At 45.6% G+C, this 18,331-nt stretch overlaps 1 protein-coding gene across 1 annotated transcript in view; it reads left to right on the top strand.

Moving 5' to 3' along the window:
- The first annotated feature begins 364 nt into the window (after positions 1-364).
- Positions 365-18,331, top strand: part of LOC142584582 (uncharacterized) — a 40,388-nt gene continuing 22,421 nt past the window's right edge. The window contains exon 1 of the mRNA XM_075694694.1: positions 365-776. Coding sequence (XP_075550809.1) covers positions 775-776 — 2 coding nt within the window. The 5' untranslated portion in view covers positions 365-774. The remainder of the gene's footprint in view (positions 777-18,331) is intronic.

The raw sequence follows: 18,331 nt of genomic DNA, 5'->3' as shown, positions 1-18,331 counted from the left end.
AGTGGGGAAGTAATGTGTGACACCAATGCCTCCTTTACTAGATGCCAGCCGCGTTGCTCGCTTTCCCATTGCGGCGGCGGTTCCCTTAGTTGAAGTTAGTTCAGCATAAATTCCGTGAGGCGGCGCTCGTTGCCTTTTCAACTTCCGGCGGATGTGGCAGCCGCGGCTGAATGCTCCGCCGGCGCTTTATATGCGCGGGCGTCTGTTAGCGAGCGTTATCGCAGGCCTCCGAGATGGCAACAGACGCCTTGGTAATCTCAGAGGCCGCCTCACGTGATCTAGGTTGCAGACGCCCGCCACCAGTGGCGCTCGTTGCCTTTTCGCGGTAAAACCCCTTAAACTTCGTAAAGTAGTGCCACGCTTTGAAGAACGCCGCCTCCTCCTCCAGCGCTCTGGCCGAAGCCGACGCCGCGTGGCTATTCGCCTAATGGCATCACGTGGCCCCTTGCGCCGGCTTCGTTTGTTTACAGTCGCGCTTCAGTGCCATCTTTGCTCGAGAAGCGGCGCTTGTTGGCGGCATTCCTTCCGTTCCTATTATGTGTTGTTTTGATCTTGTGAACGCCTTGAAGGATGTTTTGTTGCAAGTGCGACGTCGCTTCACGTCATTTTCTGTTACCATGACCTGCTGCGCGTTTGGATGCCAATACAGTTTTAGCAAAGGCAAGAATATGTTCGCGATACGGTCCGGTAAGCGCAACGCGTTAAGAAGAAAGACATGGCTTCACCGAATCGGGAGAGAGAACTTCCGACCAACTTCCTCCGCGCGACTATGTGATGTAAGTTGTGGCTCTCTCAGAGTATTGTATGTGCCAGGCTTGCGTATTGTGCTGCGGGCAATAACGTAGTAGATATTGCACAGTTCACTGTGCATGTTGTCATTTGTACGCACGCTTTAAGATGATTTTTACGCAACGTCTGCTTGCCTTATATGCGCACTACGTGGTCGTGTTAGTCATATTCGGTGCGCTTAATCGTTTTGAACGCCAACCGGCTTGAGTTCGCGGGCACGCGAGGTTGCGTACGATAACGTGATTGCGAAATTTTTAAGATTCAGTGCAGTCCTCTTGATAAAATTTCAGTCTCGATCATGAAAGCGCCTCAGGGGAGCAACTCTCTGCCTTTTGTGGTTACTTACTAGCCTTCTTTAGATAGACTAGCTTTGTTTGCCACATTTGTTCGTGTTCCTCGTTGGCGGTCGCCCGGTGGATTTGCGATACAGAGGCACCGATGAATAGCGTGCCTGCTCTCCCGAAACCGTGTTACTCGGTGCGTTCGTCGTCAAGCGACCGCATCATAGGTAATTGAGACGTATGTGCTAATTCGCGTGAGCTTTAAAGTGTGCGAAGCTTAAGATGCGGCGGTGGGGCACTCGCAAAGAAAACGTGCGGTCGCCCGCCCGTTTCCTGGCTGGTTTAGTCGTCGTTCGTGCTTAGTAGTTTGCTCGTTCGTTCGCACGCTCGTTTAGTTCGCGCGCTTATATACTAGTTCGCTTGCTCGTCTATGCCACTATTAGTTGCTACAGTCATTATGCCTAATTGAGACGCGCTTGCTGTAGGACTCTAAGGCTGGTGCGTTTATTTACGCAATGGGACAATAAATGGTGCACACGGACTTGTGACAGCAAAGGCAAATCTGTAATGCATCTATGTGAAAATAAACTGTTAACTTGCAACTCGAATGCCGTTTCATATCATTTTAACCTATGGATAAAACTTCATTTTACTTGCCGCAATTTCGGCCGCGTCATGGCGGGGGGATTCTTTGCGCGATCATGACTTCACTAATAAAGTCATGTCTCGCAAATGTTACTTCGAAGGGAGTGCAACCGTCCTGAATGCATGCACCTCAGTGCAACTCGGTTCGCGACAAGTACGTCACTTAGTAAACGGACGAACCAACGCACGATGAAGTCTTATTCGTGATAAGTCATTAACCTGAAAAAATTACTGAAGACCACAGTGGTCTTGTTTGAGATTGAGTCAAGCATTGTTATCGCGCTCCCGCTTCGCGCACGAATGCTAAAAACTCATTTTATTTTCTTGTGTACGAACAGTCCCGACTCGATGATCGGCCGCGGTATTTCTGTCGGCGTTGAGACACGAGAATCATAATAGCACCAGCGCCCACCTCTGAGGCTTTGCGCGCGCTTAGATTGGCAAGCACGCACGTTGGCGGCACTGTAGCTTGTAATACACTTTCGAACCTCCAGAGCAATGATCTCCGTCAGCCTTTGTACGTCATAGCTCATACGCGCCGCGAATTCACATGGTAAGGGCGGCGCGGATTCTTTAGGCTGAGGGCTTGCTGGAAGCCAAGAGGTTGTCATTCGATGGTAAACTTGTTATTTACAACCATTCGCAACAAGATCTTGCGACACGCCCTTGACAAATGTTGCGTACTTAATTGTAGGGCACGCGATACATTCGCAGTCGTCAACGCACAGCGTTAACACTCCCTCAGATACTTTTTTAAGAAATAGTTATCAAAAAATGAAACAAAAGCTGCCGTTACCGAAGTTGTACAAGCATCCGACTAGAAATTCTATGCTGTACACGAAGTTACGCGGTGCTGGAAAGCCAACGTGAACGCCTAAAGAGCACTGCCTTGCTATGCGTGCATTCACTCTGCGAAAGGTCGTCTGCTGCGCTCGAGCATCGTAGGCGGCGCCATGGTCGAGGAGGGAGCGTGAAAGAGAGGAGAAACGAGGAAGAGTGAAGGCGGAGGAGGAGAGTGGCACTACTTTACGGAGTTTTAGGGGCTTTATTTCGCGGAGGAGAGAAAAGGGAGAGGGCCAGGAACCGAGTTTACGGACAACGCGGCTGGCATCTAGTAAAGGAGGCATTGGTGACACTAAGTTCAGTGTTACCCTTACGTCTTGGTATCAGTAGCGGCTGTCGCGAGACTGTGGTGTGCTAGCTCCTTGCGTAGTATAAAGTTAACGACGCTAACACACAGCATGTTCACGTTTTTCCGCGCTATATGTCATTTGCATGACGGCCGAGTTGAAAACGAGACATATCTCTGTGTTCTTTAATCATTTGTGTGTTGTAAATTACTTTCTATTGTGGTAGTTCTGGGAGTCTTATTACGCAAGGAGTGCGAACGTAAACATAAACACATGTGTGTCTGAAATTTTGAATTACCCATAATACCCTTTACGACTGATAAGTGGGCTACACGGTCTGTGTGAATCAGCTACCGTATGTTGCGACGCTCTTCCGTGGGGTAGACTGATGCATGGTGCGCGTTTATTTCTGTACTGTTGTAAAAACCATTTGTTTATTCACTCAATACAAATGTACGGCTTGTTCGCCGCAGTACATTTTAGTTACGCGGTGAAGCATACTAAAAGTGGGAGGGGGCCGCTATCAGCCAGCATAGTATGTCCACTTAGGCGACCTGAGAAGCGGAGGGTTCGCGAGTGTATGATTAAAGAACTCTTGCCCCTTTTCACTTTTAGTATGCTTCACCGCAGTACATTGCTTAGGCTTCACCGCGAAATATTAGTGTATTGTGAGAAAGATAATCCTAAAAAGCCTAATTATGCAAAGTTTCTTTTGTAGCTTGCTACACCGCAATACAGGGGTGTAAATGAGCATCGTGCAGTAAAGCATACTAAGAGTGGAAAGGGCACATAGGTTTGCTCATTATCTTCAATTGTGATATAATTTGCAAGTGCATCTGTGCTCGTGGTAAGCTTCATTGACAATTCTTTGTACATTACAAATTCATATTGCAGGGAAGCTTACTAAAGCACATTCGCCATTATGGTACGTGTTATTCACCTTCAATATAGGAGGAGCGCAATGTGCATTCTTGCCCCTGCTTTTGGCTGGACTGCACATGCTCTTTGAGAATTGATTCATTGTTCATAAGTGCACTGGTACTTTAATCTGGAGGGCTCAAGTTAATATGGAAGCACAATTTTTATTAAAGGGACAAGATGTTGCCGAGATGGTTGCAGCACAGCTTTTTTTTTTCTTCCTGGCACCTTTTCTACTTGAAGCTTCCATTGCAGTGTTTCGAACTTTTTTGAACCAGCACATAGTGTATATAAAAATTGGACACTGATTGGGAACATCACCTAAGTACATGCCTATCTATAGTAACGAGATGTAGCACGACCAGACAAAATAAAAGAAGGGGGTGGGCTGTAGCAATACTAAGTGTTAAATGGTGCTTTATCCTTTCCCTTGAGTTTTCTGTTTTTGTGCTTTTTATGGATCCTCCGCAGTAACCGTGCGAGTGGAGAACTTGAGCTTGTTGGTTTCAAGTCTCGTGGTTGTTACTAACAGAACAGTGTGATAAATGAACAAGGGCTTGGAGGCATCAGTTCACCTTGCTTGCCTCATGGTGCTGCTTCATAAGCACGGTGAGCATCCAGGCCAACTAGGAAGGGAGGTTTGTTGCAATTGCTTCTGAACTTTATTGCCACCAAAGCAACAGTGCTCTCAGTGACAGCTTTTGGACAGTAGAATGCTTGCACCCAGCAAATTCTTAAGAAGGAAGCATTCAAGATGTGCAAAATGTGCTTTTAAAGCTGGCAGCATTACTGAAGGGGCTTTGCCCATCTGCCCTCTTGATGGATACACAAAGATGATTTCCTCATTAAGAGGGATTGTTTCAGAGGTCGTTACATGGCAACAGTGTTGAGTGTTTAGTAGCTTGTCTTTGCCCACTGTTAATAACCTGTTCCTTCTCCAGTGGCCTTGTGAAGTGCCTACTTTTTGGACACAATGTGCTTTGCATGCATGCATGCATATTTAGCTTGTAAAGACGTCTATTACCCCTTGCCTCAAGCTGGTCCTTGCTGATGTCACCCAAGAAGGCATTGGGGAGTATGGCCAGGCCCCGCACACTCTCAAGTTCAACAAATGGTCACAGAGGGCGAAAAATCAATCGAGGCGCGTTTCAGCGTAAGCGCGCAAGTGGAGCTACTGTAATATGGTCGAATACTTTAATTTGTGCTTTCTCTGCTAGGGGCGCTAAACGTGCTGAAAATTTACACAAACCATTGACATGAACAATCGAGGTGTCTAAGGATGTTTTTTTACCTCAGGCAAATAGGCAGTTGATTTTTTTTCATTTGATTGTTGAAGCTGCTTTTTAGTCATAGCGTCAAGGTTTTTGTACTTGATTAACCACCGACAGCCGACAGCCTATTGGTATCGATGTGTTTCCTGGCCGTTGGCGTTCGAATACTACGGCGGTAAAACATTTTCGAAAGCATGCTGGTTTCGTCTGCGAGTCATTACACAGACTTGCTGTAAAGAGGTCTACTCTTGGCAAAAAATAGTGCCTCATTTTGTTTAGGCGTTGATTATCATAATGAATGCGGCGGAGCTTGACGGAATACGCTTGAAAGTACGTTTTTATGCCGTTGATCTCCATAACACCGTAAGTACGCAAACCGATGTCACAGAACACCCGATGCATCATTGTGTGTTCTCCGTCATCGCTTGTTTGCTGTACGCCTACTAATTCTTCACTTCTTCTTCAAGTGTTGCATCCTCCTTTTGTCCTTGTTCTCTTGTGCTTCACTTACAGTATATATAAGAAGCCAACAAACATTGACACTAAGGACAACATAGGGGAAATTACTTGTGCTTAATAAATGAAAATAAATAAACGAAGAATTAATCGAAATTAAAGTGGATGAAAAAACAACTTGCCGCAGGTGGGAACCGAACCCACAGCCTTCGCATTTCGCGTGCGATGCTCTACCAATTGAGCTACCGCGGCGCTGTTTTCCCATCCACTTTCTTGGGTATTTATGTGTCCTAGTAGAACCCTGGGAGTGTTAGCCAGCGTGCCTTCAGGTAGCATATGTGGGTTTATTGACCAGTTGCCTTCACCCAAAAAAGATCACGTTCTCGTGACGCCTGCGGCAAAACGGACGTCCCACGTCCGCCGCCAAGGTCTGTGTGTGGTGGCGCTGGCTAACACTCCCAGGGTTCTACTAGGACACATAAATACCCAAGAAAGTGGATGGGAAAACAGCGCAGCGGTAGCTCAATTGGTAGAGCATCGCACGCGAAATGCGAAGGCTGTGGGTTCGGTTCCCACCTGCGGCAAGTTGTTTTTTTATCCACTTTAATTTCCATTAATTCTTCGTTTATTTATTTTCATTTATTAAGCACAAGTAATTTCCCCTATGTTGTCCTTGGTGTCAATGTTTGTTGGCTTCTTATGATATGACTAATAAAATCGGGACCCTCGGTTAACCCCCTTTCTTCTCGTTCACTTACAGTATGTCGTTCCGTCAGCTGTAATGCGCATTTGCAAAACCAATACGTTTGATAAGACGCAGTGGTTATCATAATTTCACTACACATGTATTAAGCTGGCACATATGGTTCAGATACAGATACCTGTATGCGGACTTGCACGACATTGATGCGGAGATTAGGATAATTATGACACCCGTAAGGAAGAGGCAGCTGACGGCCGTAAGCTGTTGCGTTCTTTCCGCCAAATTACCCGGCCTGGTAGTGCTCTAAAGATGCTGTATAAAAGTGACACGCGGTGACAGGGAAATTATTATGTTTAGCAGCCGACTGTACGTTTTGTAGCTTAGGTCTTCTTTCTTGTGCGTTTGTGCTACCCTTATTAATGAGCCATTTCTTGACTATGTTCTTGACTATGTAACCGCGTTTGTGTGGATCCGTAGACGTGTGCTTTTTGTTGTACTTGTAAAATGCAAATAAAATATTTTCAAGCTTACTCAATCTTTGGTGTGTGCGTTTATTCCAGTCAAGGCCATCGTGTCACCTGGAAACCGCACTCTGTCAGTAGCCCCACACGAAATGCAACAGCTGGAACGCGGCGGCACAACTCGGGGTAACGGCGGCGTAATAAACGAAAAATCGCTTGGGATGCCCTTAAAAGTCAGTTCAGAGTGTGCCTTAACTCGATATGACTCAGCGCTACATATATTCTGCTGCGCCTTGATCGTGCTCCCGCCAGTTTGGTTGCTGTGTGGCAAACGTAGCGCCTACATACATATGCACCGTTGTCAGATGGGAAGAGGACTCGGCAGCCAGAGGCTGCCGCATCCCAGAGCTTTCATGTACTCATCAACATATGTAGGCGCTACGTTTGCCACACAGCAACCTAACTGGCGGGAGTACGATCGATGCGCAGCAGCCAGAACCCAGTAGGTGTAAAGCGACCATACTGTGCAAAACCCCGTTTCCGGATGGATGGATGGATGTTATGAGTGTCCCCTTTGGAACGGGGCGGTGGCTTGCGCCACCAAGCTCTTGCTACTATGCTGCCTAATATCCTACCTAGGTTAACCAATGAAAAAAAAAACACTATGAACTACCACGTCCAAATTTTCTGATACCCTATTGCGAACTGTGCTTTTGTACGTCTCCGTCCCTTGTCGTTTCCCTACTTTTCTTCCACCAATCCTCCAATCGCCTCTTACTGATGTCTATTGCGGACCTGTTTGCTTTACCACTGCTCCCGCTGAACCCAAGGGCTTCAAGGAGGCCAGTGGTGCCTAAATCGACCGCTGGATAGACGTCTTCACATTCAAATAAAATATGCTCCGTCGTTTCCCTAGCTTTACCGCAGCAAGCACATGCTTCTTCTTCCTTCTTATATCTCGCTTTATAGGTGCGTGCTCTAAGGCATCCCGATCTCGCTTCCAAAAGTAATGAGCTTCCCTTTGAGTTATCATAAATGGTTTCTTTCCTAATTTCGTTTTTTCCCCTTAAGTAGTTACTCATGGCAGGTTTCTTTTCCATTGCCGCCACCCATGAGATTAATTCAGCCTCTCTGACTTTCCGCTTGACCTTCTTTGTTGCTGTGTTGCCCACCCCACAGGCCGCATACTTGCTGGTAAGCTTCCTAGTTCTTTTCCTCCACTGTGAATCAATGTTTTGCCTGTACAGATACCTGAACACTCTCCCAGCCCATTTACTTTCCTCCGTATTCCTCAGCCGTTCTTCATACTCAATTTTACTGCGAGCTTCCCTCACTTCAAAACTAGTCCAGCCCATATCCCCTTGCACAGCTTCATTTGTAGTCTTCCCGTGAGCGCCCAATGCGAGGCGACCCACTGACCTTTGGTTCCCGTCGAGTCCTGATTGTACCCCTGATTTAAAGCAAACAACCGCATTTCCAAAAGTAAGTCCTGGAACCATTACCCCTTTCCACATACCTCGGAGGACCTCGTACCTATTGTATCCCCATAGCGCTCTGTGCTTCATTATGGCTGCATTTCTCTTCCCCTTGACTGTTATGGTTTTTTCCTGTGTTTCCATATATCCGTTGCCTTCGTTTATCCATATACCAAGGTATTTATATTCTGTTACCCGAGGTATTTCTTGGCCCTGTATCTCCACTGTCTGTTCACTGTTTTCATTGAATACAATAACACCTGATTTTCTAACACTAAATTTCAAACCTAAATTGTTGCACATATATTAGCCAGACGTTGCAAATCACTTTGCTTGTTTGCGAGCAACACAATGTCGTCCGCATAAAATAAACCTGGGAGTTGCTGCTCTATTACTGTACCTGCCTGTTTGTATGAGAGATTAAACCCGATATTACTTCCTTCTAGCGCCCTCTCCATCCTCACCATGTACATCATAAACAGCAGCGGGGATAAAGGGCACCCCTGCCTCAGTCCCTTGTTGATATGAACTTTCTCCGCGCTCCTCATCCCTTCCCATTCAACGCAAACAGTATTTTCTAAGTAAATCTCTCTCAAAAGCTGTATACAATCGTTACCTAAGCCTTCCCCTTCCAGAATATCCCACAAAATGCTGCGGTCTACGTTGTCGTATGCTCCTGTAATGTCCAAAAAGGCCACATACAACTGTCTGCTTTCTGCTTTTGATATTTCAATACACTGAGTAAGAACAAACAAGTTATCATCCAAACGCCTACCTATTCTAAAGCCATTCTGAAGCTCTCCCAAAATGCCATTATTTTCTGCCCATGCTTGAAGCTTTAATTTGATTGCCTGCATTGCTAGCCTGTATATTACCGATGTAATGGTCAATGGTCTATACGAGTGAATTCTGTCTTTCTCCCCCTTACCTTTATAAATTAAATTCATTCTACTTTGTCGCCAACTGTCTGGTATTCGTCTATCTTTTAAAGTTTTTTCAACTGCTTTCACGAGAGCTTCCTTACTTTTTGGTCCCAGTTCATTTATCAGCCTAACGGGAACCTCGTCTAGCCCTGTGGCTGTGTGCTTAGGAATTTTCTCTTCCGCTTTCTTCCAGTTTAAATTTCTAAGCACTAGCTCCTTCCCCCCTTGGGTCTCTTTCATGCTCTTTTTTTCTTCAAATACAACCTCGTCCTTGCCTTGGAAAGACTCGGCTGTTACTTTTTGGATGTAATATATTGCTGCTTCTCCTTCCAGTCTGTTTTCATCTTCGTCTAGGATATGTTGTTGTATTGTTGTTGACTTCCTGCCTAATAATTTTATGTGATTCCAAAATATTCTAGGTGCGGCCTTCTTTTTCTCACGTATTTCTGACAACCAACTTTCACTTTCACCTTTTAATTTTGCTTGCACCAGTATTTGAACCATAGACTTTTTCTCCCGGTATATTTCCCATTTTCTGGTTACTTCATCCTGTGGCAACTGCGCCTTCTTTGCCTGCCTGTGCTCTCGAGATGCTTTCTGTCGTTCGGCGATCGCTTCTCGTATCTCCTTGTTCCACCAGCTTTTCGGTTTCTTTTTTCCTTTCCAATGAACATGTTGTTTCTCTTTCCGTATTTCTGTCGTTACTACACTTAGAAGCTCACCATATTCCCACCCCTTACTTGGCGACTTGCCAATTTCTTCCTCCACTCTAGTGACTATATTTGCTATTTGTTCAGCGTTCAAATTTGGACTGGCCATTTTGCTTTCGTTGCTCTCTTTCCCAACTACATATCCCATTTTCAAAATGATGCGTTTATGGTCACTCCCTATGCTGCTAGACCCTTCCTCATCGATGACCATTTCTCTCAACTTATCATGAATTCCTTCTGTCATCAGACAGTAATCAATGGTCGATTGCCGGTTTCCCACTTCCCACGTGATCTGTCCTTCACACTTAGGCCCTGTATTCACGATCACGAGGTTAGGTTGCTCGCAAAGGTCTAGCATTGACTTCCCGTTATTGTCGGTATAGCCATCTAAATCCTGTATGTGGGCATTCATGTCACCTAATAGGACTATCTCAGCACCATTCCCGAAACCCCTAATATCAGCGCTTATGCATTCCACTAACTCTTTATTCTTCTCTGTGCAATTTATTCCGGTCCACAAATACGTAACTCCAAGCCAAGTTTCTTTCCCACTCATTGTACCTGATAACCAAAGATGCTCTTGACATTGTGAATTTACTCTTTTCCATTTGGCTCCCTGATGGATGAGCATTCCGACTCCCCCTCCCTTTCTTTCCGACTTAGTTCTGTTGCACCCTTCCCATACATAATTCTCAATAACTGGCGGCTCTTCTGAGTCTCTAAGGTGCGTTTCTGTAACCGCATACACCCCTATTTGTTCTCTATGTAACTGCTCCTCAATTTCTGCCCACTTTTCCTTTCTTCTGCCGCCCTGCATGTTTATGTAGCCTATTGCATGGCGAGCTCTTGTTCTTGCTTTCCTCCTTTTTCTCTTATCGACGGCGATGCTCTTCTGATGTTCCCCCAGGGGACCTTCTTTATTACTACCTACTCTGACCTCCTGAGCGCCCGCGGGCCCCCTAAAAAAGCAACAGCGCGACCCCCAAGTCGCCAGCCCACTTCTCGTGCTAGCCTGTAATTGAAGTGGATCCCATCTCGTTTAAAACCACCACAACTTCTCACTTCCCTGTTTACTTCGACAACCTCGAAGCCTTTCTCTCGGCTCATTTTCCATATTGCCTCATTGGCAGCCAATACGGCTCTTTGTACGTGACTGTCACGCACAGGCACCTCCGGCACCGTGCACACCACGATCTGCACCTGAGCGGATAGCTCGCGCAAGTCGTCCACCCCCTTCGCCAAGCGCTGGGCTAGTCCTGGCCCTTTCCTGTTCAGGACGTCATTTAGCCCACCTGCTACTACGACAAGGTTGCGCACGTGGGCATTTTCCGTGAGCTTTTCTTTTGCTCGCTCCATGACAGAACCCAGTGTCTGCCCTGGAAATGTCCCTACCGCCACTCTTTTGTCGCCTTTCACCCTCTCCACAAATGCTTTTGAGCACCCAGCCATGTTTGAGTCGCCAGCGATAATCACCCTTTCACTCGCTCCTACCTCTCCCTGCTTCCCGGCTTCCTGTGGCTGCAGCGTCGCCTCACTCGGGGCGTGTTGCGCTGCTTCGCTATAGCTACGCCGATTCACCGGCGGCGAGCTGGCGACCGCTTGCTTTGGCTCCCTGCCTCCCACTTCGCCCTCGCTTTGGTGTCCTGACCCGACATTATCCGCTGCCCGAGTCTCAAGAGCGTCGAGCCGCCTTTGCACTTCGGCGCTCCTTTCTTTCGCCTCCCCAAGCTCGGCCACAGTCCTCACCAACTGCGCGGCCTGGGCCGCCTCCACCTTGACGAAATTTTCAACCTTCGCCTGCAGTGCTACCCGCTTCTCCTGCTCCTCCCTCAAGTTTGCCTTAAGCTCCTCAAACTTAGCCGCCCAATTCCCTTCCAGTTTTTGGACGGCTTCCCTGACGCCCTCGCACGACCTGCACGTGAAGCTAGACCCCACCGCTTCTGCTAAATTCTGGAATTCAGTCTCGTCGAGGAAGCACCAGCGCAGGCACTCGTCGCACTGCACTTGCTCCCCGTCCCCCGCGGCCTTCACGTTTTTCGATTTCATCGCTAGGCCTACGTCCCTAGGCCCAACGAGCAAGTTCGCCAAATCACTCACGCAAACCCGACCTCGACCGCGATCCCAAACAAAAACAAAGAATTATTACTCCCTACTCCATGTAAGAATCCGAAGAGCTAGCTGAAAGAACTACCCCCTAGGCCTAACGGGGGAGCCGCCAGACCTAGACAAAGCCGGTACGTTTCCTACTCCTACCAAAAATTCAAAATTTGCGCCCCTACTCCATGCAAAAGAAAACACTTCAAAACACTAGCTAATAAAGATAAAAGAGTACTTAGCTACGAGCGAAGTCGCTGAAGCCTCGTCCACAGGCTCGTTCACAGCCTCGTTCCTGTTGTACAGCGCCACCTGTGGTCACATACTTTAGTTCACGACGCCACCACCATAGCACTGTGGAAGGTACAGTTTCCCTTCTCTAAATTTGTATAGGTGTTCTGTGGTATGGCGATGTACACTTACAAAACACTGTTGATACCAGTGAAACCAAATTAATGGAGCTGCTGTTCTTTTTTTGTCCACTCCATCCTTGTTAGTTACAATGAGCAATGTCCGAACAGAAGGCATATGTAGTTGGTTGTGCATAGCCTGCGCACTAAGACTTGTTGGCATGTTATGACCTTAGCACCGTGTTTATATGTAAAAACCTTCTGATGTGTTGATGACTTCCTTCTCTTTATCATACTTTGCCTGATGGAGCCAGCAAGTGGGTCAACCAGATGTTCAACAGGCTTCCCACCAGTTTTCCCAGACTCTCCTTTACCAGGGTGCTGCTCATAGATATGTTTCCTTGACCTTGCACTGCACTTCAACCATGGCCACACCTGCTAAACCTATAGCATGCAATCAAAAAAGTGCTATACATCATGTTGCTCCAAACTCGTGATATGTGCTACAAGGCCTTGAGGAACACCCTCATTTATTTACGCCCTCATCATACTGTACGAAGCTTCGCATGATAAGTGCGAGAATTAACATCTGCTGGTTTCTCAGTGTTATTCCTGTCCAGCTTGCTGAAAGCTATCCTGAGTGTTTCAAAAGCAAACGACCGCTGCTGGACAAGAAGTGCTTAAAACAACGGTCGCTATAACCACATATGTCACACGAAATGAAAAAGGCCACTGAGTATACAGGCGGTTTACTTCATATCCAACAAGCTTGGTTCTCCCTTTGCTAGTGAATGAACTCAACTTGCCCCGAATACATGGCCTGTGACAAACTGTGTGCCAGATGCTGTGTCCCCTGCAAAGCTGAAGGTGTGTACGAGATCCTGACACCGTGCAGCGGCTTCTACACTGGGCAAACAGGCTACTATAAAAACGACTGCCTTTACTAGTAACATGAAAACGGGCAGAAATTTGGCTACTCATTGGGCCCAACTGCAGGTGCAAGCCACTCTTCCACCAGATGTGTGTTGTTCGTAGAAACAGGAGCTATACAAATGCAGATAAAAACAATGATGTTTGAAAGTAGTAGAGTTGAACTATATTCTGCACAAGCAGTGCTATCTGCAGCGCTGGTACCTTATAGCCACAATTCATGGCTGCACCACCATGCAAAGGTACTATTCTTGAATTATTAACTTTTATTTATTTATGGTGGCCATATATTGCAATTACATATCATCCACATTGTGTGCAGTATGGTTAAATGTCAATTATGATAGCCATTCCTAATGTGAAATGCAACAAAAGAGCAAATATAGGTAACAAATTGCAATTCAAAGAGACAAAAGACAACCAGTGCACAGGATAAGTGACGGACTTCCTTTTATTGAAAAAGAAATGTCACATGTGTCATGCCACCAGCAGTGGGTAGCAATCTTTCAAGCTTGGGTGACAGAGGCAAAACTTAGCAAAATGCTACAATCGCGCTGTAAAACGGCCTTGGACACAAAAAACCGACATCAAATTGTACAGAATGAAAAAGCAAGACTCCGTCTAAGAACAGTCTATGGCACCACATACTTGAAATGGTGTAAAAAATGTTGACATGCCCTACCCATAAAGAAAAAGCAACAGACACAGAAAACACGCCTTAAAATGCAATGTGCAGAGTCTGAAACCAAGAAAAAACAACCCGAAAAAGGTTTCGCTAAGTCTTTCAACGATTAAAATTGTCAAACTGTATCATCACTTCTTAATGAACCTGCACAGCTGAAAAGGAAGGAAGGAAAGCCCAATAGCAGGGCTGCAGAAAATGTCACCGAACAAGTATACTTTGCTTACCAACGATACCTGTGGTTTAGTTGTGGTCTGTGTATAAACTAATTGTGTATAAACTTTTCTTGTTTAGAATGGTTTAGCGGATAGAGAAAAAATGACCATAAGAGCACCAGGTGTATGCATAGTCTACGCACAAAAAGCCACTGCTTTCTTACTTTTTTTTCTCTCTACTACAATTCATGAGTTTTAAGTGCCTTAATAGCACTGCTAACATCCTACTGCAAAACACAAAATTGGGCAACTTGTAGCATAAAGAAAATTGCAGTTTCACTCATAATAGGAAACAATGATGCAGTAGCTGGTGAAATATGCACAGGAGGCTTACTTCATGCAGTGTTTGTTGAAGTGAACACTTGCCAATGCAAGTCGGTAATCTCCTTAAAAAAGTAAAATAAGAGTCGTATTTATTTGTGGGAGTTGTGCCTCACAGTGTTAACGTGGAAAGACTAGGCTTTTCTTCCTCCTCTTTCATATCCGGACTTAGCCACTGATCTACACCAAAACAACCCTTCAGCTTCTTACTGGTGAATTCGTTTTGGTTTTCTCAAATCTATATTTGGGCTAGCCATTGCAAGGTCTTGCGCTTTGCTTGAGGAAAACAAGACACCAACAGCTCTATCCGGTAAATCTGAGAAGCCAAGCACTAGAAGATTAATGAAGCAGGTGCACCCAATCATTGTCATTACATGTAAGAAGAAAATTTAACATAGGACTGCCTTCACAAGTGGGAAGGTGATGTGTAAGAGCTTGAAGGTGTGAATGCGAGCTCTATATACAGTACGCAGACATTGAGCAGGTGTTAGCCAATCATGGCACCTGTTGGCTAGATCATGCTCTCCGGGATCAGTATTCACCGCGACTGAATCTTCAGCAGAGTGGCTGAAATGTAGAATTGTGGACTGCTACTCTTCTAATCATATGTTTGAATCCTCGCAGCACAATGAGAACTTTTTTTGCAATATTCTAGCAAGAAATTCGGGAATTCCAGTGACAACACCAGTAACATCAGAACAACCAGGGGAGTTCGCCCATAGCAGCTATTGCTGTAAAAAAGAAGACTGGCATAAGCACAAGAATTGAGATGGGCATACTACATGCCTTTCTAGTAGTGGTCCACTACTTTGGTGCTACAGTTAATGATCTCCACTGTCACTGGACATAATAAGAGTTCTTTAATTATACACTCGCGCACCCGCCGCCTCTCAGATCGCCTAAGTGGACATACTATGCTGGCTGACAGCGGCCCCCTCCCACTTATAGTATGCTTCACCGCGTAACTAAAATGTACTGCGGCGAATAAGCCGTACATTTGTATTGAGTGAATAAACAAATGGTTTTTACAACAGTACAGAAATAAACGCGCACCATGCATCATTCTACCACACGAAAGAGCGTCGCAACATACGGTAGCTGATTCACACAGGCCGTGTAGGCCACTTATCAGTCAACATGATTTTGGGTTCTAGCGCGAAGTGAAACACGGACACAGAAAGGAAGCAGACAGGACAAGCGCTAACTCACAACTAAATTTTTATTGAAACGAAGAACATATATAAGGGCGATTGCAAAAACCGTAGCATGAGAACATGACAAAGTAAAAAGCATCAGTTAAACATATCAGGGGGTATGGAAGTCAAAGAACAAAAATTATTTCAGATTAGTACACGTATTGCGAAGGTACTCAAATTCGCAATCTAACAGAGACAACGAAGCATGACTGACGCAAGTGTCTCCTAATCTTTTTATGTGGAAAGCCTCGATAATTTCCCGCGTGGTTTGGCATCTATGTCTAGAAAGAATTTTCGTGTCTTCAAAGAAAGGATTGCAACCACAATCGAAACAATGTGCCGCTAAATGTGATGCGTTAGGGTTGTTTAGTGAATGTTTGTGTTCTTTTAGTCTAATGTTAATGCACCTACCACTCTGTCCAATGTAAGCTTTCCCACGCGCGAGTGGAATGTGATAAACTATACCCGTGTTGCAAGGGACTAAGGGGGACACATGTTTAACCCCGCAATCATCTTTTCTTTTTTTGCCTTCCTGTTCAAGTCTCCTATTTATCAAAGGGCACATGCTAGCCAACTTGCGTGGGGCCGAGAAAACGGTATTGACGTCATACCTATTGGCCACATTCTTTAATCCATGGGATAATCTATGTATGTAGGGTACTACAGCAAACTTCGTTTCTTTTTTCTTGTTTCTTACCAGGGCTTTTTACCCATTTTACAAGTTTTTCGCAGGTTAATGATAACAAATGCACAGGATAGCTAGCCTTTCCAAGCCTTTCTATCTGTTGTGAAAAACTTTGTTGCATATTGTGTGGACATGACTTAGTAATGGCAGACCTGAGAGTTGAATAAGCTATCCCCTGTTTAACAAGTTTAGAATGGCAAGAAGAAAATTCTAGCAGTGGCTTCTTGGCCCTAGGCGAATAATGCCAACAGACATGCTCATCCTGGAATGTTAAGCAAAGATCTAGAAACTGTAACTTGTTGCCCTGGATAATCTCTAGCGTGAAACCTAGGCCCCCACCACATTCCCTAAAAACTTTTAAAATATCTGTAGCTTTCTTAGTGTAGTTATCGCGAGAACAAAACACCAGATAGTCGTCTACGTATCTAAACGTATGCACCGCCAATTCCTTAAGATTATTTTGCAGTTTTCTATTAACGCGACTTAGATAAATGTCGCTCAAAACTGGCGCAACTTTAGAACCAATACAAACTCCCGATTTTTGTACAAACATAGAACTACCCCATTTTACAACAGTATTCCCTATGTAAAACAACAAAAGTTCTAAAAACGATTCCACGGGCATCCCACAGTCCTGAGTAAACCGGAATTCATCATTGTTGAGAGTCAGTGCTTCTTTAACACTACACATTAGTTCCGATTGCGGAAGCGAATAAAAAAGGTCTTTAACATCAACACTGATCGCCGAGCATTTACCTGGATTATTTTCTGTTAGGAAGGCCACAATTTCTTCCGAATGTCTTATCAGGAAGGGGTCATTAAGACGAACTGAAGACAAAACATTATGCAAAAAAGTTGAGACTGCGTACTGCCACGTTCCTTTTTCAGAAATAATGGCTCGAAAAGGAACTTCCGGCTTATGTGTCTTAGCACTAAAAAATATTTCGAGGTGCAGACCCTTGGAATGTTTAACTCCTGACGCGAGGCGCTCCAGACCAAATTTCTCAAGCAAATCAATTGCAGTTTTTTTCACTTTCTTTAAATTGGTAATTTTCGGAACAAAATTTTTGTCAATAGCGGTTTTAGCCTTTTGTGCGTACAATTCTTCAGGAACAACAACAAAGAAACCTTCTTTGTCCGCAGTAACCAACCTAAGCTCATGCTTGGCGAAAAAACGCGACACGCCAGTTAGGTTGTCTGACTTACAGGCCTGAGGTACAGTCCTCGCAATCACATCAACGCACTCAGTCACACACCTAGGTCGAAAGTCTTCAGTGACCCAACGTGAAATGGATCTAGACAAGCTGACCTTTTCCGGAGGTGACAGTTCAGGTTCACAGGCAAACTTTGGTCCCTTGCGCAGAGTGCTTTCGATGTTAGCTGGGAGTTGTTGACCGCCGAGCACAAGCACTTTTCCTTGGTCCCGCGTAGTCTTATCCTTCTTCGGTAACGTAAGACGAGCATGGGCCCATAAGAATTCCGTGGTACAGCAGAGCCGGCATTTGCCCTCCGGATATTCAAGCAATCTTTGGAAGCATAAAACCTTCAACAGGACACTCCCGAAGGATGGCCCGGATCCTGAACTCGGAACTCTGGCGGCAGGTCCGTTTCTTCAGGGACAGGCTACTGGTTTTGTGCGGGAAAGCCCCATCTGCGGATGGCCAACGACGATGTTTCCGAGAATGGATCAAGATCGCAGAGCAGGCCACGGAATTCTTATGGGCCCATGCTCGTCTTACGTTACCGAAGAAGGATAAGACTACGCGGGACCAAGGAAAAGTGCTTGTGCTCGGCGGTCAACAACTCCCAGCTAACATCGAAAGCACTCTGCGCAAGGGACCAAAGTTTGCCTGTGAACCTGAACTGTCACCTCCGGAAAAGGTGAGCTTGTCTAGATCCATTTCACGTTGGGTCACTGAAGACTTTCGACCTAGGTGTGTGACTGAGTGCGTTGATGTGATTGCGAGGACTGTACCTCAGGCCTGTAAGTCAGACAACCTAACTGGTGTGTCGCGTTTTTTCGCCAAGCATGAGCTTAGGTTGGTTACTGCGGACAAAGAAGGTTTCTTTGTTGTTGTTCCTGAAGAATTGTACGC

This window comes from Dermacentor variabilis, chromosome 6, assembly GCF_050947875.1.
Source record: "Dermacentor variabilis isolate Ectoservices chromosome 6, ASM5094787v1, whole genome shotgun sequence".
Lineage (NCBI taxonomy): Eukaryota > Metazoa > Arthropoda > Arachnida > Ixodida > Ixodidae > Dermacentor > Dermacentor variabilis.
The sequence above is the reverse complement of the archived record's forward strand: the minus strand, read 5'-3'. Positions and strand labels throughout refer to the sequence as shown.